The sequence below is a fragment of the Macaca thibetana genome, chromosome 5 (genome assembly GCF_024542745.1).
Source record: "Macaca thibetana thibetana isolate TM-01 chromosome 5, ASM2454274v1, whole genome shotgun sequence".
NCBI classification, from domain to species: Eukaryota; Metazoa; Chordata; class Mammalia; order Primates; family Cercopithecidae; genus Macaca; species Macaca thibetana.
In genome coordinates this window covers 24,606,606-24,631,844 of record NC_065582.1, presented here as the reverse complement: position 1 = coordinate 24,631,844, position 25,239 = coordinate 24,606,606, and the positions used below count along the sequence as shown (strand labels likewise).

At 37.8% G+C, this 25,239-nt stretch overlaps 1 protein-coding gene and 1 pseudogene across 3 annotated transcripts in view; both read left to right on the top strand.

Moving 5' to 3' along the window:
• The window catches only part of KLHL2 (kelch like family member 2), a 112,755-nt gene that overhangs the window by 42,218 nt on the left and 45,298 nt on the right, over positions 1-25,239 (top strand). For all 3 annotated transcript variants that reach the window (XM_050791808.1, XM_050791809.1, XM_050791810.1), the window contains one exon: positions 13,216-13,378. In XM_050791808.1, the coding sequence (XP_050647765.1) occupies positions 13,216-13,378 (163 nt within the window). The remainder of the gene's footprint in view (positions 1-13,215; positions 13,379-25,239) is intronic.
• Positions 2,680-2,757, top strand: LOC126955925 (uncharacterized; annotated as a pseudogene).

Here is a 25,239-nt window from a genome sequence, read left to right as displayed (position 1 = left end):
CTCTGACGAATAGTTGACCTTTGGATAACCTGTTTCTGATTTTTTTGTATTCTGGTAGTTGTGTTTTTCTGTCCCCAAGCACTTGAGGATGTGCCAAACTCCACCAGACAACAGTGGTTCATTGACGCAGAGATTCTCAACTAGAGGACAGGGGGCCCTGGTATTTTTAATTCTTATTTATCCCCTTATGGAGATTTAATAATGTGGACCATTTTAAACCTCACGTTAAAAATAGTTTCTTCTGGCCAGGTGCAGTGGCTCATGCCTGTAATCTCAGCACTTTGGGAGGCTGAGGTGAGTAGATCACAAGGTCAGGAGATCGAGACCATCCTGGGTAACACGGTGAAACCCCATCTCTACTAAAAATACAAAAAATTAGCCGGGTGTGGTGGCGGGCGCCTATAGTCCCAGCTACTAGGGAGGTTGAGGCAGGAGAATGGCGTGAACCCAGGAGGCGGAGCTTGCAGTAAGCCAAGATCGCCCCACTGCACTCCAGCCTGGGCAACAGAGCGAGACTCCATCTCAAAAAAAAAAAAAAAAGTTTATTCTGACAGAGACTATCACTATATATTTGATTATGTTTTGAGCTTCGTTACAGTCACGTTCCAGATCTGCTCCTCCAACACTGCCCTCCACCCATTTTGAGTGGATGACCATGCTTCGTTTGCAGCCACACATTTAGAAGTTGCCAAGTAGCAAGGAGTTCTGTAGAAAGTTCATCTTCAAGATGAACAGAAACATCTACTGAGCAGTTTTTAAAAATGTTGTTAATGACTCCTCAAGATAAACTCATTTGAATTACATGTATAATGCTGCATATTTACATTAATGTGGAACAACTCAGAAAATAATAAGGAGCTCTTAGGTTGGCTTTCTGCTAGTAAACTTCATGGCCCAGTAGACTTTGGCTAATTATCGTATTAAAATTCAGAGCTCAAATCTTAAATTTATTACTGACTTCAAGAAGGGCCTTGAGTTAAGATATTAACCTTTCTGTTTCTCAGCTATTAAATGAGGCCAACAGTGCTTTGCCACTGCATTGAAATGATGTAAAAATATACCGGTTAAAGCTTGCAAAAATATCTAAATGCTCTATAAATGTGGAGCAGAAATAAGAGATGGACAGGAATAAAAAGACTTAGGACCAAGAAAAAAAATAACTCATTAAAATTATTTGGGATCACTGGGTAGAAAATAGCTCATATGATTTTTCCTTCCCTCTTTATATTCTGAATCAGGACATATAAAAAATGTCCCTAATTTGCTGTGGAGTTCTCTCTGCCTTGTGCATTTGAGTTGGTGTGGAGACCACCCTCGGGTGATTGTAGTACCATGCTAAATCTTTGATTTAGAATCACCCATTCCATTGGTTTGACATGCAGTGGCTGGAGAAAAAGTTATGTATCTCCCAGCAGTGTCTATGGAGGGCTTATTGCTTTTCCATTTCTGTTTTATTTCTCTTATGAGATAGAAGTACTTTGTGAGTAAAAGGGTTTGGCAGATGAGGTACTTGGTAAACACAGGTTAAAACTTAAAAAAAAAAACCACATAAATTCCTGAATCAAACCTTCAGGATTAGTGGTTGTTTATGATATAACCACGGGAACTTATATCATTGTAATGAATTTATCTGACATTCTAGCACCCAGAAATCAGTTACCTTGATATTTTATCACTTTACCTGATTAGTACTAATTTATTATTATTATCCAAATGCATAAAAATTTAAATTATTTACCATTTGAGTTTTGATGTTAATTGTATTTTATTATATTTTAAGTCTGAATTTGGAAATCCTCATAGTTTTAATCAAAATATTAGACCAACTAGAACATCCGGTCTCCATTCTAGTTAAATTATTTTTATTCAGTGTAAGAATATAGAATAAAAAAAGTCTTATTTAAAATTTAATATGGAAAGGCCATTGAGGTCAGCTAGTTTGAGAAAACCTAGAAACCTTAGTATAAGAGCATCTAATAAAACTAGATGGATGTGAAACCCAAAGTGGTTTTTAAAAAATTTATTGTTCGGAGCAAGGCTAGGTACTCTAGAAGCAGTAGTAATTGAGTTACTTGTGGCTTTGTATTATTAAAATATATGGTCCTTGAAGTTGTCTCCACGACTGAATCATTTCGAGATTCATGTTTTAAGTAGTTTCATGTGGTACATAAAAGGCATTTATCTTGATGAACAAAAAATGACTCCATCCTGATTATGATTTAGCATATTATAACAGCGTCTTTGTAATTTGAACTAGAACAAGAAAAATAGAAACAATTCAAAGTCCTCATTAGAAATAAAGCCAGTTCAAAGTGGATTTTTCTTTTCTTGATTTGTGATGTTTGCCTCATGTTGTTTAGGTATGGAGCCTATGTATAGGATAGCACATTTGTTTCAGGCTGGTTGCCAGTGTTCAGGGTTCGCCTCTCCAGTCCAGTCCAGGTGGTCACAGTCTACAGTTGTTAAATTATATGTTCTGGCATGTTTGGTTTGACACCAGCCAAAGGTTTTATAAACCCTAGCATTATTGACATATAGTCTTAAAAAATATTATTACCTCTTGGACCTTAACATCTTAATCTCATGGTTAGGTTAGTAAAATTAATGTGCTTCTGATAATCTGGTTTAAGTGTATTATGCCTTTTCTTAGGCTATATAGTTTATGAAAACTTTATTTCTAGCTTTTACAGTGGCAGTATCATAGCCAATGAGGTTTATCTGAGGCATGATTATTGCTAATTGAAAACTTTATTTCTTGGGAAAATAGAATATAGCTATATCGCTGACATAGATGCCCAAGTTACTGTTTTCAAATAAGTTTATCAATGCTAGTTTAGAAATTTGGTCATGTAAATGCATTTTTGCGGGATTGCCTCTTATTTTGGATTCTATCAGGTAGGATTATTATTTTCTATTTGAAAACTTATTTCATGGCTTATAAGTGCTGTCCGTTGACCTCTGGTTAATCTATTATGGATTTAAAGTACAGTTGTCCCTCAGTATCCATGGGAGGTTGGTTCCATGACTTCCCTTAGGTACCAAAATCTAAGCATGCTCTAGTCCCTGACATAAAGTGGCATAGTATTAATATTTGCATATAACCCATGCACATCCTCCTGTATACTTTTTTATTTTTTTTTTTTTGAGACGGAGTCTCGCTCTGTCACCCAGGCTGGAATGCAGTGGTGCGATCTCGGCTCACGGCAACCTCCGCCTCCTGGGTTCAGGCGATTCTCTTGCCCCAGCCTCCTGAGTAGTTGGGATTACAGGCACCCACCACCGTGCCTGACCACTTTTTGTATTTTTAGTAGAGATGGGGTTTTGCCATGTTGGCCAGGCTGGTCTCAAACACCTGACCTCAGGTGATCCACCCGCCTCGGCCTCCCAGAGTGCTGGGATTACAGATGTGAGGCACTATGTTCGGCCCCTCCTGTATACTTTAAATCATCTCTAGTTTATGTACAATACCTAATACAGTATAAATGCTGTGTAAGTAATCATTAATATGGTATGGTTTAGGGCATAATGACAGGAAAAAAGTTTGTACATAATCAGTACAGATGCACTATTTTTCCTGAATATTTTTGATCTGAGGTTGGTTGAATCCCATGGAGGGTTGACTGTACTTGATTGTTTTTCCCCTAGTGAGATATAATTTACATACCATAGATCTTAACTGTACAGTTTGCTAAGTTATAACAAATGTACAGATCTATTAATCCACACCCAAATCAAGGTATCGAGCATTTACAACCTCAGGTCTCTTCCCAATAAATCTCCCACTCCCTTTCCAGGCAGCCACTGATGTGATTTCTATTATAATAGATTAGTTTTTCCTGTTCTTGAACTTCATATAAATAGAATCATACAGAATGTATTTCTTTTAAGGCTGATTTCTTCCTCATAACGTATTTGTGAGAGTCATCTATGCTGTTGTGTATTTCAATAGTCATCCCTGTTTATTGATGAGTATGGCATTGTAAGGGTTTACTGCAGTTTAGCATGTTAATGGATACGTGTCTCCTCTGACTAGAGACAGGATGGGATCTAGATCCAGTGCTGCCAGCTGTAGGAGTGAAGGATGCAAGGGCAGGAGCCAAGCCGTCATTAAAAAGACCAGTAGAACACTTTCTTTACTATGTCCACTATGTGTTAAAAATACTTGGTGTGGAAGTGTTTAGTAGTTCGTTCTGTTCGTGTCAACATTGTTTTATTTTCTAAGTTTCCTGAGATCAGAGGAGCTTGTTGTCCATTAAATTTTTCTAATATGATGATAGGTTAAAGCTGTGTGCCAAGTCCCTTTAATTTTATAATAGGATTGTTTCTTATAGCAAATACTTTAGAAATGTTAGTATTTTTAAAGCCATTATTAGTCTTTATTATTACTGATAACATTTCATCATGTGGATTTACCATATTTTACTTAATTGTTGCCATATTTTTAGATCTTTAGTTAGTTCTGGTTTCTTTCCTACTCTTATAAGTAATGCTAAAGTAAAAGTCACTTACGTATCTTGTTCCATTTTTTGAACTTTTTTCTCAAGGTAGATTTTCAGAAACATAATTTTAGGGTCAAATGTTTTAAACGTTTATATTTTTTGGTATCTATTGATCAATATTCCTTATTTTCTAAGAGAGTTGATTAGTTTATAGGGACAACAAAAATATGCTAAGGGACAAGGCTTACTATACTTTAGTTTGAATACATATTGTCTGGAAACATTTTGTTGTTTGAATTGGGAGGTGCTAGAAAGAAAAGTAAAAACATTTTGTATCGTAGTTATAAAATGCACTCTCATGGTTCTATATTTATTTGGTAACAAATGAGGCATCAAATACATTTCTCATTTTTGTATGCTATGTTTCTTCTTTTGCAAATTTTTCCCGATTACATCTTTTATGTTGAGAATATTTGATCAAAAAAGGAAGCTATCTATATTGTGAATGATCTGGGATAAAACGTCTTCTTATGCGGGAGAGAGTAAATCTTGCTGTTCCATTCTCATGGGGTAGAATGTTTAATCCAAGAAAAAAAGCCTTGAGTCAGAGCTGATGTACTACATGGTCATTGCCAGGCATTGTGTTAAATGGCTGACTGACATTTAATTTTTCAGCAACCTTGAAAGGTAGGTGGTGTCTTCATTATCCATTTGAGCCACTGTCAAATAAGTTGGACTTTTAAGAGAAACCTTGGGTTAAAAGTAGTAGAAGTAGCAAGTGGAAAAAGGACAGTGTAGGAGAGATGGCTTTCAGTCTGCCTGAGGCCGCTTTGCCCCCAAATTTGTTCTCTCCATACTACCTTTGCTTTTCTACTTCATTAATTATAACATTGGAAATTCCACCAATTGCAGTTGTATTCTGCTTAAAAGTCAACCTCTCTTAAAATGTTAAAAACCCCTAGAAGGGATTTATTCTGGAAGATCTTGTGTTATTAGCCTTTAATATGAGCTAATAAGACAGTTTTTTGTGTGGGGGGAGGTTGTTGTTTTTGTTTTTTTTAAACTCTGGGACATACCTATTCCTAGGGGTGGAGTGTTGGGAGGAGGCAGGCGAGGTTGCATGTGGGGTACAGGAACGAAGGAGGAAGAGAGTTTCCTTCCTCTTTCTGGGATGTAGGGGGCTGGCCCGGTGCAGAGTTTTGACACAGGAAATGTTTGTCCTTGGCATCCTGCCATCTCCTTATTCATACTTCTACCTCTCAAAACCCTACGCCTTGGCCGCAAAACCCAGCCCTCTGCTCTGCACATCCAACCATGACTCTCCACCCAGATCTGCCTTTCTTGTCACTAAGTGTTTCATCTTCTAAACGCATCACCCTTGCCTGCCTCCTCCCCACACTCCTCCCCAAGCTCCCCCTTGCAGGATAGCTACGGCTAGCTGAGTCAAAAACAACAGCAACAACAAAAGCTGTCTTTTCATGTTTGCATGTTTTCTTAGCTATCTGGAAGTTATATGTATATGGAGCAATCAGAACCCTTGGTAGTCTCTTCCTACTAAACAAACTGCTAATGGCTCAGGATTTGAAAGACATACTACATAAATTATTTCTCCCTATGGAATAAATGCCCAAGCTGAAAATAAACTACAGATCCTAATAGCCAAGCAGAAGGAGTATACTTGTCTAAGCGAAACATCTTATATGTAATTTGGCTTGTCAAACAATGTGAAGTAGGATGAAAGCATCTTACTTTAAAATGTGCAGCTGGTGTGAGAATGTCACACGGATGCTAATTGTTTGGCTTGGTGTCTTCTGTTTCTCATGCTCTACAGTGTCTTCACTCATCATTGGTGGCTTCTCCCCCCGTTTCCTTGTTCATTGCAGAAAGTATAAAATGTGCAGGCTTATATTTGTCTCCATTGGTTGGAAATCAACATATACAAATAAAAAAGTTTTTTTTTTTTTCCTATTTTACAAAATGACAACATTTTAAGTTAGATTTATTTAATCAGGGGGCTCTGTCCTTCTACTTCATGTTTCTCCAAACTCTAAAGCTGTTGCTGTTCACCGAACAGGAAGAGTAACGTGTGGAGCCTGGTGACTGTTCTACAAAACACTGGCTTGATGATCAAAGGTCGTTCAGACTCCAAAGGCCTTTCAACACGCCAAAGTGAGGCAATCTCTAGTGAGTGGAGGGTAGTATTTCCCGTAGAAGCCACAGTCCGTATATAGCTCCCCTTAGCCTTTGTTATATTTGCTAGCATTGTAGAAATCCAGAAAGACATTCCTTTACTTGCTTCTCCCTGACATTCTTTTAAATAATGTTTGACCATTTCAATGGTACATAGAAAATGTACCGCTTAACAAATACATAAAATCTAACAAATACATAAAAATAAATAGGAAATGTTGGTATCACACCTAACCAGAGACAAACCCTATTAACAATTGTGGTATAGCCTCTAGTACTGTCTGTTGTTATGTACACATGCGTTTACCCAAAAAAGGGGTCATACTGTAGATTCTTTTAGAAACTAGCTTTTTATATTAAATGTGTTAGAAATATTTTTCCAAGTCATTAAATATTTGTCTACTGTATCTCTTTTAAGAGCTGCAAAATATTCAGTTTCACTGATATTATAGAATTGACTTCATTTTTCTCTTGTTATTGGACATTTAAGTTCTTTTCAATTTTTTATATTTTAAACAGCACTATAATTAATAGTTCTATAGCTAAGTAGATTCACATTCACAGTTTGTTCCATTGTGTAATATAACAGCTTGGGGTTCTTCTGCAAGCAAGGCTTATGTGCAGTTCATTTATTTGGGAAGTGATCCCAAGGAGCCACAGTAAGTGAATGGAGCACTTGAGCTGGAAAGGAGGGAAAACCAGTTCGTAGGTGCAGTACAGAACTGGCCATAGCTACATGTGACAGGACCTTTGAAAGCCTTATGAAATGTGTCTCAGAACTGTCTTCTAGGAGAATACCAGGGGGAAGTATTTCTCTTCCTTTGATCCATTCTTCACTGGTCAAGGGTGGTCCCACAGCATTATTTCCCACATACTTCCAGATTGTGTGGGTATGAGCCCAGTGCATCACTGAAGTCCTAGGATAGGAAGTCAGAGAGAAGTATGGGTGGGGGCTGGGGTGAGGCCCTGTTTCGTTACATCTTCAGAAAGGTGGTCAAAGCCTGCTAGGGCCTCGTTGCTGCAGTGGTGGCTTCAGCAAGAAGTAAGGCTGAGGGACTTTGTAGTAGGATACAAGAAGTGTCTGGTACACATACATTCCTGGAAACAGAGTTTGTAATTTTGTCTCAAAGGACATGCAGAATTGTATCTCTTAAAATACAAATACACATGGGAGTCATAAAATTATGTTCAGGTTGATTCATTTATGAGGTACACATTCTAAGACCTGAGGATGCGGCAGGGGGCGAAACAGATGCAATCCTACTGCCACAGAGCTTACATTCCTCTGCAGGAAGATAGGAAACATGGGAACAAATACATAACATCAGTGCTGACAGCAGTAGGTGCTGGGAAGCAAATGAAATGAAGCAGTGCTGTTAGTAGTGACTTGAAAGGGACCGAGCCCATGCTGAGAACACAAGGTTCTCATGATTTTAGATGGCACACAGATAACCTCAGAGTGAAGAGATTCGGGGTTGGGTCGATGGAATAGAACTAAAGGAGAAGGATGTAGGAAGCAGGGGCGAGGGCCTCTTTACAGTCACTGTGTGCTTTACATTTTTCCTAGAGGCACATATACCCAAGAGAGATTTTGGCTTTTGGAGTGTGGCCTTCCCTCAGTATATACGCTATATGGAATTTAATCATTCTTCGATTCTTAGAAAATATCATTAATATTCAAAATATATAGCAAATTATAATTGCTTCATCTTTGATGTTTTGGAATATACTTCAGGATCATAGCGTGCCTTAGGGTTATTTTTAATCAATCTCAGGGTTAACACTAGTGCAGCACAAATAGATGGAAATTTCCATTACATGGTGACTGGGGGTTTATTGTATCAACGTAATTCTACTTCGTAGAAGAAGCAGCACTGTTCACCTGTTCCTTTGCTTTAGAGAGCTCAGAAAACAAGTTTCAAAGACATAAATTTATTCATTTGACCTTTTAGTTACAATGCCCAAGATATTTTTGTGACCTAAATAGCAAAGTAAGAACATTGCTAGGTGTTTCTCACATTTGTTACCACTAGTACAATTTATCCACTTCAGTAGAAAATAAGCCATGGGATTATGACACCTCCAGATTAAAGCACATTCTTCTTTTTCAGTGATATGTAAAACCACAGATCAGAATTATATTGGATATCGAAAGATTAGAATATTAAATCTGATCTCCTAAATCAGGGTTTTCCAAATTCTGATCACTTGTAATCATTTGTGTGCCAGCTTCAAGATTTTGCTATATTCTACAAGTGCTGATGCTATTACATTTTTAATGTTTTTCTCTACAGTGAGTCAATTTTTGCTTAAATAAGTTTACTTGAGAAGGAATGTTTATATTATTGTATTATTGAAATAAATGGAAAATAACTTTAAGAAATATATTTCTAACTATGAACCTATATTCTTTTTGTTTGTTTGTTTGTTTGAGAAGAGTCTCACTGTGTTACCCAGGCTGGAGTGCAGTGGCGTGATCTTGGCTCACTGCAACCTCCGCCTCTCGGGTTCAAATGATTGTCCTTCCTCAGCCTCCCAAGTAGCTGGGATTACAGGTGTGCACCACCATGCCCAGCTAATTTTTGTATTTTTAGTAGAGATGGGATTTCACTATGTTTGCCAGGCTGGTCTTGAACTCCTACTCCTGACCTCAAATGATCTGCCCACCTTAGCCTCCCAAAGTGCTGGGATTACAGGTGTGAGCCACCAAGCCCTCCCTCCCTGAACCTATATTCTTGACTATTGATGCAAGACGTCATCTAAAATCATTATACACATTTGGTTAGTACTGCTGTCATAGCAGGCTTGGCCTGTCCCATACCAGGTGTATGACCTTTAGCAAGTTACCCAACTTCTTTTTTTTTTTTTGAGACGGAGTCTCGCTCTGTCGCCCAGGCTGTAGTGCAGTGGCCGGATCTCAGCTCATTGCAAGCTCCGCCTCCCGAAGTTACCCAACTTCTACCCTCTGTATTCACTTGTGTACGATGGAGATAATGAGATATTATTGTCTGACAAGTACTTAGCACAGTGCCTGATGTAGTAATTACTCAGTAAATGGAAGCAACTGCAATAATGTATTGTTGAAGTGGTTGTTGCCTTTGTTATTATTCATGGAAAGGACAGTGTTGGAGATTTAGAAATTATACAAATACTTCCATTCTGCACCTAAATTTGGGGTCGAACGTATTAGAACAGTAGACCAAAGAGTTGACCAATTTAATTATATCCCTAGCTTTCCATGACTCGCTGTATGACTTGGTCAAGCCGTTTAACCCCTCTAGGGTGTGGTTTCTTCATCACACAAATTAGGAGGTTTGATTTGATTTGATCTGAAGACATTCAGCTTGCAGGGTGCCAGCTGTTTGAGTGGTTTTGATCATGGGATGTGGTTCATCTGAAGTCAGAGCATTTTAAATTTTGTTTTAAGTGGCTATTTGATACACAAAATAAGCTAGGAGTTGATGTGGCCCCAGCTGTTTTCCTGTTTTCATTATGAGTGACTGATGGTCACGAGGCGTCATGTTAGCAAGCTGGGTCAATTAGTAATTGCTTTTGAAGCTGTATATAATTAATTACATAATTATGAGCTATTGAAGTTTAGTTCTAGTAAAACTACATCATAAAACCAAGGCAATTTCAAAAGATTTTCTGACAAAAGAAAAATATGAACAAACTTTTTGTACATTTGACTTACCTTTATTTTATGTGTAATATATATTTGTCAAGCATGTAACACTTTTCACAATAAAAATTATATGTGAATATAATCTAGCCACACGGACCACTGTTGAAATAACTTTTATATTTCTACCTAGATGACTTGTTATGCCCCTTCCAGATAGGAGAATCTACAGTTTTATGAATTTCAATCTCCTAATAAGGTAGATCTGAACTTGGTAATGATTAAGTTCAAATCAATAAAGCCAAATAAAAATTTAAAAGCCTGCTATAAATATATACATATATATAAGTGTGGGTGTATATGTTAGTATAATATACCAACGACTATTTTTTTTTCACTCAGGAATATATTTTAGAAATTATCTCATTTATTTCCTCTTTTGTTTGAATGACTGCAATTGAATAGATGATTCCAATTGTTTAATCAATCTCCTTATGATGGACATTTGGGCTTTTTTCTAACTTCTATTATCCACAATAATGCTGTAATGAATGTCTTACACGTGAGATTTTGTGCATATGTTAGCATATCTATAGGTTAAATTGCTGGGTCAGAGGACATGTGCATTGGTAATTTTGAATTTGAAATAAACAAATTATTCTTCATGGAGGTTGGACCAATGTGTGCTCCCACCAACAATGTGTAAGTGAGCCTATTTTCTGCCCAACCACTTTTTCCTCATCATTCTGTGTGACCAAACAATTTAAATATTACACTGTTTTCTCTAGGAAAATGCTAATTAGAGGGGCGATCATACTGTTTGTGCAGATTTCACAGAGATTGAATATTACACTGAAGACCACTTTCTAAACTATATGTAGAAATTTAATTTGCTGAATTAAATGGTTAAGCATCTTGGAACGCACTTTATATTGCTTTAGAGCGCAATTACACTGGCATGGAAAAACCTGCAATTTGAAAATTATCAACAAATTAAAGCCTTCTGTGGATATTCTCATAATGAAACCTACTATACATATCATGCAAAAAGTTTTGCTGTAACATTATTTATACTTTATTTTCTATTTTTATTTTTATTTTTTGAGACGGAATCTTGCTCTGTCACCCAGGCTGGAGTGCAGTAGTGTGATCTCGGCTACTGCAACCTTTGCCTCCAGGGTTCAAGTGATTCTCCTTCCTCAGCCTCCTGAGTAGCTGAGACTACAGGTGTGTGCTACCACACCCGGCTAATTTTTGTATTTTTAGTAGAGATGGGGTTTCACCATGTTGGCCAGGTGGTCTCAAACTCCTGACCTCAAGTGATTCACCTGCCTCGGCCTCCTAAAGTGCTGGGATTACAGCTGTGAGCCACCACGCCTGACCTATTTTTCTTAAACTCAGAAGGAAAAGGCCTTATGTCTAGATACTGTTTCTATTTTTTCTTGAGCCTTTAGGTTGACGAGTTAAAGCTTCTGTGCTTCCTTTAAGAAAGTCAGAAGTTTGTTACAGAGAGATGTGAATGATGTCTTTCTTTTCTATGTTTAGGACTTATTCCATAGATTTAGGAAAGTCATATAGTCATAAACCATTATTATTTTTCTGTCTTTGGGCTACAGTGTAACATATATGAAAGTCAGTTTCTGAAGGAACTTAGGGTTTTTTTTAACGCTAATGTGGTCTTTTCTAAAATTTACCATTGTTCGAATAGTTGAAGGTTTGTTTGTGGGGTTTCTTTGGCTTTTATGAAGGATCACCAGATATTCAATAACTTTTTTTTGAAGTTTTTCTCCTTAATTTGACTTTCAAATATGGTCCTTTATATAGCACTGTAATAATTCACTTACAAGGAAAAATATTTTTCTGTTATTGACTTATTTGAAAAGCATTTGTAGTGTTGGATATAGTATTTATAGTGAAGATAGTGGTTCAATCCCACAGAATAACCTGTAATTAATATAAAATTACTTGGGGTTATTCAAATAAAACGCAAATTAAAAAGTTATTAGATAATCACCTATTACATTTTCCTTGTTAGCACATATATTACATTCTAGAGAAACTGTCTGCTTATAGGTAGAGGCTGTTGTTGAATTTTAAATTGTTCTACCCCGTAAGGAAAGCAGTTGTTATGATACTCACACAGTGGAAAAACAGGCCTTCAGCAAAATGAGGCTTTGTTGTGATATGGATTACTCTGGGGCCACTCCTTCCCCACAAATCACTGAAACGCATGACTGCTTGAACTAGGAGAACAAAACCATTTTCATTGAATCACAGCACCCCCTAGCATCCTAATAATTTACAGGTTTGTTTTGTTGTTGTTGTTTTTGTGTGTGTGTGTGGTTTTTTGTGTTTTTTTTTTTGTGATGGAGTCTCACTCTGTCACCCAGGATGGAGTGCTGTGGGGTAATCACAGATTACTGCAGCCTCAACCTCTCAGGCTCCAGTGATCCTCCCACCTCAGCCTCCTGAGTAGCTGGCACTACAGGTACGTGCCACCACACCAGGCTAATTTTTGTATTTTTTGTAGAGATGAGGTCTTGCTATGTTGCCCAGCCTGGTCTCAATCTTCTGAACTCACGCGATCCTTCTGTCTTGGCCTCCCAAAGTGCTGGAATTACAGGTGTGAGTCACCATGCCCAGCCAAGAATTTGTGTTTTTAGAAGTCAAAGAAACATTTTTGTTTATGCTTATAAAACAAACCATGAATCTAATAAGATCTGATATCTCATATTCTTCTGACCAAGGAGAAGAGACCTTTGAAAGATTCCATGGAAATTATGGGGAATGTGAAGAGTCATCATTGTTTTTGAAAATAATTGTTACGTTTGTTTTCTGTGGAATATAGGGGTATGAATGCAGATAATAAACTATGGCTGAACCTCTTGTGTCCTGTGTAGAAGTGGTCAGAGAGACAGTGTTTTTCCAGCCAAGTGCCTAAGAATATTAATGTGTGTGTTGCAGGTACTTCTCCCAGCAGCTGGTCTCTTACAGTTACAGGATGTGAAGAAGACTTGTTGTGAATTTTTGGAATCCCAGCTTCACCCTGTCAACTGCTTAGGAATCCGGGCTTTTGCTGATATGCATGCATGTACCGACCTTCTGAACAAGGCCAACACCTATGCAGGCAAGTGGAGTAGACCTCAGCTGAATTTGGGAGGAACTGGCTTGATTTTTGGTATGATTCCACAGTGGTCTCTGGAAAGTCATGTCGTATTTCTGTGTGTGTGTATATGTGTATATATATCTGTGTATATATATATAACATTTTCTTTATCCACTCATTGGCTGATGGGCACTTAGGTTGATTCCATATCTTCGTAATTGTGAATTGTACTGTGATAAACATACACATCCAGGTGTCTTTTTGATATAATGATTTCTTTTCCTTTAGGTAGATACTCAGTAGTGAAATTACTGGATTGGATTTTAATTCTTTGAGGAATCTCCAAACTGTTTTCCATAGAGGTTATACGAATTTACATTCCTACCAGCAGCGTATAAGCATTCCCGTTTCACCACATCCACACCAACATCTATTGTTTTTTCACTTTTAATAATAGCTATTCTGGTTGGGGCAAGGTGGTATCTGGCTGAGGTTTTAATTTGCATTTTCCTGATGATTAGTGATGTTAAGCTTTTTTTTTCATGTTTGTTGACCATTTGTGTATCTTCTTTTAAGAAATATCTGTTCATGTCATTTGTCCACTTTTTGATGGGATTATTTGTTTTTTTCTTGCTGACTTGTTTGAGTTCCTTTTAGATTCTGGATATTAGTCCTTTGTCAGAGGTATAGTTTGCAAATATTTCCTCCCATTCTATAGGTTGTATGTTTACTCTGGTGATTATTTCTTTGGTCTTGTGGAAGTTTTTTTTTTTTTTAATTAGGTCCCAGTTATTTGTTTTTGTGTTTGTCACATTTGCATTTGGGGTCTTTGTCATAAATTTTTTTGGCCAGTGCCCAGAAGTTTTTCCTAAGTTTTCTTCTAGAATTTTCATGGTGTCAGGTCTTAGATTTAAGTCTTTAATCCATCTTGGGTTAATTTTTATATGTGGTGAGAGATAGGAATACAGTTTTATTCTTCTACATGTGGCTATCCAATTTTCCTAACACCATTTCTTGAATAGGATGTGCTTTCCCCAGTTTATTTATCTGTTTTTAATACTTTAGGTTCTATGGTACATGTGTACAACGTGCCGGTTTGTTACATAGGTATACATGTGCCATGTTGGTTTGCTGCACCCATCCACTGGTCATTTACATTAGATATTTCTCCTAATGCTATCCCTCCCCCAGCCTCCCATTGCCCCGACAGGCCCTGTTGTGTGACATTTCCCATTCTGTGTCTGTGTGTTCTCATTGTTCAACTCTCACCTATGAGTGAGAACATGTGGTGTTTGGTTTTCTGTCCTTGTGATAGTTTGCTGAGAATGATGGTTTACAGCTTCATCTATGTCCCTGCAAAGGACATGAACTCATCTTTTTTTAATAGCTGCCTAGTATTCCATGGTGTATATGTGCCACATTTTCTTAATCCAGTCTATCATTGATGGACATTGGGAGGTTCCAAGTTTTTGCTATTGTGAATAGTGCCGCAATAAACATACGTGTGCATGTGTCTTTATAGTAGCATGATTTATAATCCTTTGGGTATATACCCAGTAATGGGATGGCTGGGTCGAATGTTATTTCTAGTTTTAGATCCTTGAGGAATCGCCACACTGTCTTCCGCAATGGTTAAACTAATTTACACTCCCACGAACAGTGTAAAAGCATTCCTATTTCTCTACATCCTCTCCAGCATCTGTTATTTCCTGACTTTTTAATGATCGCCATTCTAACTGGCCTGAGATGCTATCTCATTGTGGTTTTTGATTTGCATTTCTCTGATGACCAGTGATGATGAGCATTTTTTATGTCTGTTGGCTGCATAAATGTCTTCTTTTGAGAAGTGTCTGTTTATATCCTTTGTCCACTTTTTGATAGAGTTGTTTTTTTCTTGTAAATTTGTTTAAGTTCTTTGTAGATTCTGGGTATTAGCCCTTTATCAGATGGGTAGATTGCAAAAATTTTCTCTCGTCCTGTAGGTTGCCTGTTCGCTCTGATGATAGTTTCTTTTGCTGTGCACAAGCTCTTTAGTTTAATTAGATCCAATTTGTTAATTTTGGCTTTTGTTGCCATTGCTTTTGGTTTTAGTCATGACGTCTTTGCCCATGCCTATGTTCTGAATGGTATAGCCTAGGTTTACTTCTAGGGTTTTTATGGTATTAGGTCTTACATTTAAGTCTTCAGTTCATCTTGAGTTAATTTTTTATAGAGTGTAAGGAAGGGATCCAGTTTCAGCTTTCTACATATGGCTAGCCAGTTTTCTCAGCACCATTTATTAAATAGAGAATCCTTTCCCCATTGCTTGTGTTTGTCAAAGATCAGATGGTGGTAGAGGTGTGTTGTTATTTCTGAGGCCTCTGTTCTGTTCCATTGGTCTATATCTCTGTTTTGGTACCAGTCCCATGCTGTTTTAGTTACTGTAGCCTTGTAGTATAGTTTGAAGTTAGGTAGTGTGATGCCTCCAGCTTTGTTCTTTTTGCTTAGGATTGTCTTGGCTATGTGGGCTCTTTTTTTGTTTCCATATGAAATTTAAAGTAGTGTTTTCCAATTCTGTGAAGAAAGTCAGTGGTAGCCTGATGGGGATAGCATTAAATCTATAAATTATCTTGGGCAGTATGGCCATTTTCACAATATTGACCTTCCTAATCATGAGCATGGAATGTTCTTCCATTTGTTTGTGTCCTCTTTTATTTTGTTAGCAGTGGTTTGTAGTTCTCCTTGAAGAGGTCCTTCATATCCCTTGTAAGTTGGATTCCTAGGTATTTTATTCTGTTTGTAGTAATTGTGAATGGGAGATCATTCTGATTTGCTCTCTGTTTGTCTATTATTGGTGTATAGGAATGCTTGTGATTTTCACACATTGATTTTGTATCCTGAGACTTTGCTGAAGTTGCTTATCAGCTTAAGGATATTTTGGGCTGAGACAATGGGGTTTCTAAATATATAATCATGTTATCTGGAAACAGACAATTTGACTTCCTCTCTTCCTAATCGAATACCCTTTATTTCTTTCTCTTGCCTGATTGCTGTAGCCAGAACTTCCAACACTATGTTGAATAGGAGTGGTGAGAGAGGGCATCCTTGTCCTGTGCTGGTTTTCGAAGGGAGTGCTTCCAGTTTTTGCCCATTCAGTATGATATTGGCTGTGGGTTTGTCATAAATAGCTCTTAGTATTTTGAGATATGGTCCATCAATACCTAGTTTATTGAGAGTTTTTAGCATGAAGGCTATTGAATTTTGTTGAAGTCCTTTTCTGCATGTATTGGGATAGTCATGTGGTTTTTGTCGTTGGTTCTGTTTATGTGATGGATTACGTTTATATGTTTGCTTATATTGAACCAGCCTTGCATCCCAGGGATGAAGCCCACTTGATTGTGGTAGATAAGCTTTTTGATGTGCTGCTGGATTTGGTTTGTCAGTATTTTATTGAGGATTTTTCCATGGATGTTCGTCAGGGATATTGGCCTAAAATTCTCTTTTTTTGTTGTGTCTCTGCCAGGCTTTGGTATCAATATGATGCTGGCCTCATAAAATGAGTTAGGGAGGATTCCCTCTTTTTATATTGATTGGAATAGTTTCAGAAGGAATGGTACTATCTCCTCTTTGTACCTCTGTTAGAATTTGGCTACGAATCCATCTGGTCCTGGACATTTTTGGTTGGTAGGCTATTACCGCCTCAATTTCAGAACCTGTTATTGGTCTATTCAGAGATTCAACTTATTCTTGGTTTAGTCTTGGGAGGGTGTATGTGTCCAGTAATATATCCTTTTCTTCTAGATTTTCTAGTTTATTTGCATAGAGGCATTTATAGTATTCTCTCATGGTAGTTTGTATTGCTGTGGGATTGGTGGTGATATCCTCTTTATCATTTTTTATTGCGTCTATTTGATTCTTCTCTCTTTTCTTCTTTATTAGTCTTGCTAGCAGTCTATCAATTTTGTTGATCTTTTCAAAAAACCAGCTCCTGGATTCATTGATTTTTTTTTGAAGGGTTTTTTGTGTCTCTATCTCCTTCAGTTCTGCTCCGATCTTAGTTATTTCTTGCCTTCTGCTACCTTTTGAATTTGTTTGCTCTTACTTCTCTAGTTCTTTTAATTGTGATGTTAGCGTGTCGATTTTAGATCTTTTCTACTTTCTCTTGTGGGCATTTAGTGCTATAAATTTCCCTCTACACACTGCTTTAAATGTGTCCCAGAGATTCTGGTACGTTCTGTCTTTGTTCTCAATGATTTCAAAGAATATCTTTATTTCTGCCTTCATTTTGTTATGTACCCAGTAGTCATTCAGGAGCAGGTTGTTCAGTTTCCATGTAGTTGTGTGGTTTTGAGTGAGTTTCTTAGTCCTGAGTTCTAATTTGATTTCACTGTGGTCTGAGAGAGAGTTTGTTGTGATTTCTGTTCTACATTTGCTGAGGAGTGCTTTACTTCCAATTTGTGGTCAATTTTAGAATAAGTACGATGTGGTGCTGAGAAGAATGTATATCCTGTTGATTTGGGGTGGAGAGTTCTGCAGATGTCTATTAGGTCTGCTTGGTCCAGAGCTGAATTCAAGTCCTGGATATCCTTGTCATTAATCTTCTGTCTCGTTGATCTGTCTAATATTGACAGTGGGGTGTTAAAGTCTCCCATTATTATTGTGTGGGAGTCTAAGTCTGTTTGTAGGTCTCTAAGGACTTGCTTTATGAATCTGGTTGCTCCTGTATTGGGTGCATATACATTTAGGATAGTTAGCTTTTCTTGTTGAATTGATCCCTTTACTATTATGTAATGACCTTCTTTGTCTCTTTTGATCTTTGTTGGTTTAAAGTCTGTTTTATCAGAGACTAGGATTGCAACCCCTGCTTTTTTGTTTGTTTGTTTTCCAGTTGCTTGGTAGATCTTCCTCCATTCCTTTATTTTGAGCCTGCATGTGTCTTTGCATGTGAGATGGGTCTTGTCAGTACAGCACACCGATGGGTCTTGACTCTTTATCCAGTTTACCAGCCCGTGTCTTTTAACTAGGGCATTTAGCCCATTTACATTTAAGATTAATATTGTTATGTTTGAATTTGATCCTGTCATTATGATGTTAGCTGGTTATTTTGCCTGTTAATTGTTGCAGTTTCTTCATAGCATCAATGGTCCTTACAATTTGGCATGTTTTTGCAGTGCCTGGTACCAGTTGTTTCTTTCCATATGTAGTGCTCTTGTAAGGCAGGCCTGGTGGTGACAAAATCTCTTGGCATTTGCTTGTCTGTAAAGGATTTTATTTCTCCTTCACTTATGAAGCTTAGTTTGGCTGGATATGAAATTCTGGGTTGAAAATCTTTTCTTTAAGAATGTCAAATATTGGCCCCACTCTCTTCTGGCTTGTAGGGTTTCTGCCGAGAGATCTGCTGTTAGTCTGATGGGCTTCCCTTTGTGGGTAACCCGACCTTTCTCTCTGGCTGCCCTTAACATTTTTTCCTTCATTTCAGCCTTGGTGAATCTGACAATTATATGTCTTGGGGTTGCTCTTCTCAAGGAATATATCTGTGGTGTTTCTCTGTATTTCCTGAATTTGAATGTTGGCCTGCCTTGCTAGATTAGGGAAGTTCTCCTGGATAATATCCTGAAGAGTGTTTTCTAACTTGGTTCCATTCTCCCCATCACTTTCCAGTACACCAATCAAACGTATATTTGGTCTTTTCACATAGTCCCTTATTTCTTGGAGGCTTTGTTTATTTCTTTTCACTCTTTTTTCTCTAATCTTGTCTTCTCATTTTATTTCATTAATTTGATCTTCAATCACTGATATCCTTTCTTCCACTTGATCGAATCGGCTGTTGAAGCTTGTGCATGCGTCACGAAGTTCTCTTGCTGTGGTTTTCAGCTCCATCAGGTCATTTAAGGTCTTCTCTATACTGTTTATTCTAGTTAGCCATTCGTCTAACCTTTTTTCAAGGTTTTTTGCTTTCTTGTGATGGGTTAGAACATGCTCCTTTAGCTCAGAGAAGTTTGTTATTACCGACCTTCTGAAGCCTACTTCTGTCAATTTGGCAAACTTATTCTCTGTCCAGTTTTGTTCCCTTGCTGGTGAGGAGCTGCATTCCTTTAAAGGAGAAGAGATGCTCTGGTTTTTGGAATTTTCAGCTTTTCCTCTCTGGTTTCTCCCCATCTTTGTGGTTTTAACTACCTTTTGTCTTTGATGTTGGTGACCTGCAGAGAGGGTTTTGGTGTGGATGTCCTTTTTGTTGATGTTGATGGCATTCCTTCCTGTTTGTTAGTTTTCCTTCTAACATTCAGGACCCTCAGCTGCAGGTCTGTTTGAGTTTGCTGGAGGTCCACTTCAGACCCTGTTTGCCTGAGTATCACCAGCAGAGGCTGCAGAATAGCAGATATTGCTGCCTGATCCTTTCTCTGGAAGCTTCGTCCCAGAGGGGCAGCCCTTTGTTTGAGGTGTCTGTCAGCCCCTACTGGGAGGTATCTCCCAGTCAGGCTACATGGGGGTCAGGGACCCGCTTGAGGAGGCAGTCTGTCCATTCTCGGAGCTCAAACGCCATGCTGAGAGAATCACTGCTCTCTTCAGAGATGTCAAACAGGAACGTTTAAGTCTGCAGAAACTGTCTGCTGCCATTTGTTCTCCCCAGTTTATGTTTTTGTATGCTTTGTTGAAGATTGGTTGTTTGTAAATATTTACTTTATTTCTGGGTTCTCTATTCTGTTCCATTGATCCATATTATCTACTTTATGCTAGTACCATGCTGTTTTGGTTATGATACCCATATATTAATATAATTTGAAGTCAGGTAATGTGATGCCTCTAGATTTGTTCTTTTTGCTTAGGATTACATTGGCTATTTGGGCCTTTTTAAAAAAATTCTGTATGCATTTTAGGATTTTTTTTTCTAATTCTGTGAAGAGTGATGGTGTTTTGATAGGAATTGCATTGACTGTAGATTTCTTTGGACAGTATGGTCATTTTCATGTTACTGATTCTTCTAATCTGTGAACATGGGATGTATTTCCATTTGTTTGTGTCATCTATGATTTCTTTAAGCAGTGTTTTGTAGTTCTCCTTGTAGAGTTCTTCACCTCCTTAGTTAAACATATTCCTAAGTATTTTATTTTATTTTGTAGCTATTGTAAAAGGGATTGAGTTCTTGATTTGATTCTCAGCTTGGTCATGTTGGTGTGTAGCAGTGCTACTGATTTATGTACAATGATTTTGTAACCTGAGGCTTTACTGAATTCATTTATCAAAGCTAGGTGCCTTTTAGAGGAGTCTTTAGGGCTTTATAGGTATAAGATCATATCATTAGCAAACAGATAGTTTGATTTTCTCTTTTCTAATTCGGATGCCCTTTATTTCTTTCTTTTGCTTGATTGCTCTGTCTAGGACTTATGGAAGTTGCTAATTTGTTTTTAAACCATATTTCTGGAAGATAATTCGGGTAGAAGTTACAGTCCACCAACTGCCTGCAAGACTCTTCTTTGCATCTATGAGACTCAATAGGAATAGTTCCTATGGAAGCTTCTGTGTTCACTGCTCCTTTAATAGGCTCTAGAAACTGTAACTTCCCCCAGCCTTCAAATGCAAGAGCCCTTTGTCTAAACTCTGCTTCAGTGTGCTTACTCTGATGAGTAAGAAAGCTTTTGGTACATAGATCTGGGTAAGGGAGAATACACGTGCATATATATATGTGTGCCTCTGCCTGCACAGAGCATTGGACAGTAGTAGTCCTAGAATCCCTATTTCATTTACCAAATAAATAACAGTTCAAAGTGGTTAGTTGAAAAAACAAAAACACAGTGCTTCACTAAAGTACAGTAGGTCCAATAAATTTAGACTTTGTTGATTTCTATTGGGTGGCCTGATGGCCTAACTGCCCTTTAGAAAATTATTTCAGTGAAAAAATGTGATCTGAGTTCGAGGAAGCCGATTTACAAATGAGCTTTTAGAACACAACCCTTCTGTAAGTTGGGGAATGCCTGTAGTGTTTGACAATATTCATGCAGCCCTTTTGAATAGGATGAAGCATTTCATGAAAAATCAAAGACAAATATGAATTTATTGGTGTATTCCAATGCAACCAATTCTGTTCAACTAAGTAGGAAATATTACTTCTAAATTCAGATTCCATTAACTGCTAGACTTAATGCACCTGTTATAGGTGACTTCTATTAGGAAAACCAAGAAAACTTTCATATTTTTAGATATTTTTTGCTGCATGAAACAATCACTGTTTAACATTTTATCTTTCCTGGGCTGCCAGTTGTCTCTGTAGTGCTTGATAAATGTTACTGACTGCTAATGAGGAGAGGAGGGTCAGTGCCTGGGGAGAGAATGAATAAAGTAGGATTAATGTACAGGATATCCAAACATAATTCATATGATATACTAGAACTCTTAATTTTGCCCGTATTAGAAGCAACTCATTCACTGTGTTTTTAGGAGATCATTAGATTTTTAAAAATCTTTCTTTTATTTAAAATCTTAAATTTATTCTAGTATATTACAAAATATAAACAATTTTCCACCAAAATTAGAACACGTCTGTTTCTTAGTTTGTAGTGACCTCCTTTGTAATTTTTCATGAAAAATTATTCACTTTCAGTAGTAAAATTATAAAGAAGCATTGATTTTTCATTTTTAATGCACTATATTTTGCATCTGAATCTAGCTTTAACATACCATGCTTCTGAATCTTGTATTTGCTTGAGTTTCTTAGGTTTTAGGTAACATTTTAAAACATCTTTCATTATGAAAAATTGCAAGCATGTACAAGAATAGAATAGTACTCATCATCCAACTTCAACAGTTGTCAACTTAGGGATAATTTTGTTTTAATTATAACCCTCATTACTCCCCTTCCCTTTTTTTATATGCAAACATTTTACTGAAGTCTAATGTACATATAGAAAAGTGCACAAATCATGTCTACAGCTTGAGGAATTTTTTACATCCTCTTGTATTGTCTTGAAGCAATCATCATGCTTTAACTATGTATTTCATCCTTGTATTTTAAACAAATGCCATTACAAAGACCGTGCTTGTATAATGAAACTTTCCATATCTTTGGTGTATTGATAACTAGTTGCAACAAACTTTCCAAAATAATCCAGAATAATACTATAAAACAGTTTGATATGGCTTGGCTGTGTCCCCCCTCCCCCCACCCCGATCTCATCTTGAATTCCCATGTGTGGTGGGAAGGACCCAGTGGGAAGTAGTTGAATCATGGGGGTAGGTCTTTCCTTTGCTGTTCTTGTGAGAGTAAGTCTCACAAAATCTGGTGGTTTTAAAAATGGGAGTTTCCCTGTATAAGCTCTCTCTGTTTGCCTGCTGCCATCCCGGTAAGACATGACTTGCTCCTCCTTGCCTTCCACCATCATTGTAAGGCCTCCCCAGCCACATGGAAGTGTAAGTCCATTAAACCTCTTTCTTTTGTAAATTGCCTAGTCTTGCATATGTCTTTATCAGCAGTGTGAAAACAGACGAATACACAATTGTTCTTCATAGTGAAACTACCTGATTGTTGTTGACATTTTAAGCAAATAGGAGGTGGGGAGATAAGGAGTCCATGCAATAAGATGTCTATAGCTCCTTTTCTACCATAAACAAATAATTGTTGTTTAGGTGATTTGTGATTTGTCTTTAAAGCACTCTATTTGTCCAGAAAATTTACCCAAACCTTCAAATTACTTTCAAGTCAAATCACATAGCATGTGAAGAACTCCAAGAGGGTGATGGGACACAGTGACAGTAAAGTTAATATTCTTTTTCTTTTTCTTTTCTCTATCATAGGCAGTAGGACTTGTGACAGGCTTTTCTAGGTAGGAAAGAAAAGAAGGAAGGGAAGAAATAAATAGATGACTCAATACATACATACATATATGTATGTAAAGCAGAAGGGAGGAAAACAAGCTGAGGGAGAAAAGGATGGATAAGGAGAGAAAGCCTGCAGGACCTCAGGGTATTGTGTGGTCCATGGTGTGACTGCTCATAAGAAGAGCACTCTCTATCCTTTGAAAACTCACCAGAGATTCTGGACATAAGAACTGCTTCATTTCTTTCTCTTGCCCATTGGAAACAAGCTTTTTAGAATTCATTATAATTAAATTAAATTGTGCAGGTATAATGAAAAAATTACAGTGTTCCATGGAGATCTCTTCCATGAACTCATGCTTATTTTTAATAACATCAGTATCTTTAGGGAAAGTAAAAATGTGAGCAACCAGATGGGTAGGTTAGAGACTGAGAGTAGGGGAGGACGTGGAATCTGCGCTCCTCACCCTCAGACGCTCTCGTGGCTTCAGCAGTGTGGCTCTGGCAGTGACAGCCTGTCACACTGACCACGCTGCTTCTCCAAGGTGTGGAGTGACAGCTCAGTGTGACCAGACCACCCAGGTTAAATGGCCTGTGGGCTGAGGCATGGTGTTCTGGACTATGGTCAGCCTTTGTTATACTCCTGAAAGATTCATTTTATTTTATTTTATTTTATTTTATTTTATTTTATTTTAGCTTAAAAAGCTGTATGAAATTATTTTTTGCATCATGTCTAAAAATGACATTTTTCTCAGTTAACCCCAAATGTACTGACTTATTCAGAGAGTGCTGGTTTGTGGACTCTTCTCATGTTTTTTTGGGTGGTATCTATATTTTAACCATTTCTCAAATCATTAGCACCTTTATTTTTAGCATTTTGGGCAGGCCAAAAAAATGTACAGGAGATAAAAATTGAACTCATCCGTTTAGATGCATTTTAATAGTTCTAGCAAAAGACTCTTTGGAAATTGGATTTTAATTGTAATCTGAAATATGAATTTTATTCAGTGTTTCTTATTGATAGCCAAGCACATTTAAGGGGAAAGAAAATTGTTTCAGATTTTTAGTCATTCCTATACCTCACCACTTCCCATACTGAAAATATGAGAAACTACTTAATACTAGTTCTAACTGATCTTTGGGGAAGTTTGTGGTATCATTTTCCTTTTTAAAATAGAGATGGGCTCTTGCTGTATTGCCCAGGCTGTTCTTGAACTCCTGGCCTTAAGCAGTCCTCCTGCCTTGGCCTCCCAGAGTCGAGATTACAGGCGTGAGCTACCACACCCAGCCTGACTGTCATTTTCAAGCTAGACCTGTAGCTGAAATTCTGGGCTTGGTAAGCACTCAGCATTCCTCAATAACAGGACTGCCTATGGAGAATTCCTTCAGAGCCAGGCATGGTGGCCCACACCTGCAATCCCAGCACTTTGGGAGGCTGAGATGGTCAGATTGCTTGAGGCCCAGAGTTCGAGACCAGCCCGGCCAACATGGTGAAACCTGGTCTCTACTAAAAATACAAAAAAAAAAAAAAAAAAGGAGCCAGGCATGGTGGCATGTGTCTGTAGACCCAGCTATTCAGGAGGCTGAGGCACAAGAATCACTTTAACTCAGGAAGCAGAGGTTGCAGTGAGCTGAGGTTGCACCACTGCACTCTAGCCTGGGTGACAGAAAGACTCTCTCAACAACAACAACAAAGAAGTCCTCCAGTTACTGATGTGCTTTCATTTTATTTTCCATTCTTTGGCTCTTAACCCTGCTATTAGTTTATATCCCAGGCCCTAGGCAGTAGTAACTACTTTACCCAGGCCTGTTCAGGCACCCCTCACTGTCCTGCTTCTGTCCTTTCCACTAGGCCTATAAAATGATCAAACTTTTTTATATGCGCAACTGTTTTCATGTGTGTCCCCTCTGTCTTTGTCGTAAATGAAACTTTGTGTTTCCCCCAAACCTGTATGTCGTGGGCAGACTTCTTGAAGGGATCGCTACCCACAGCTCACTGGGAACCTAGGTGGAAGGGTACCACTTCCAGACCATTGCTCTCTCACTGCCATCAGCCTCACTTTTTTTTTTTTTTTTTTTTTTTCACTGTTCAC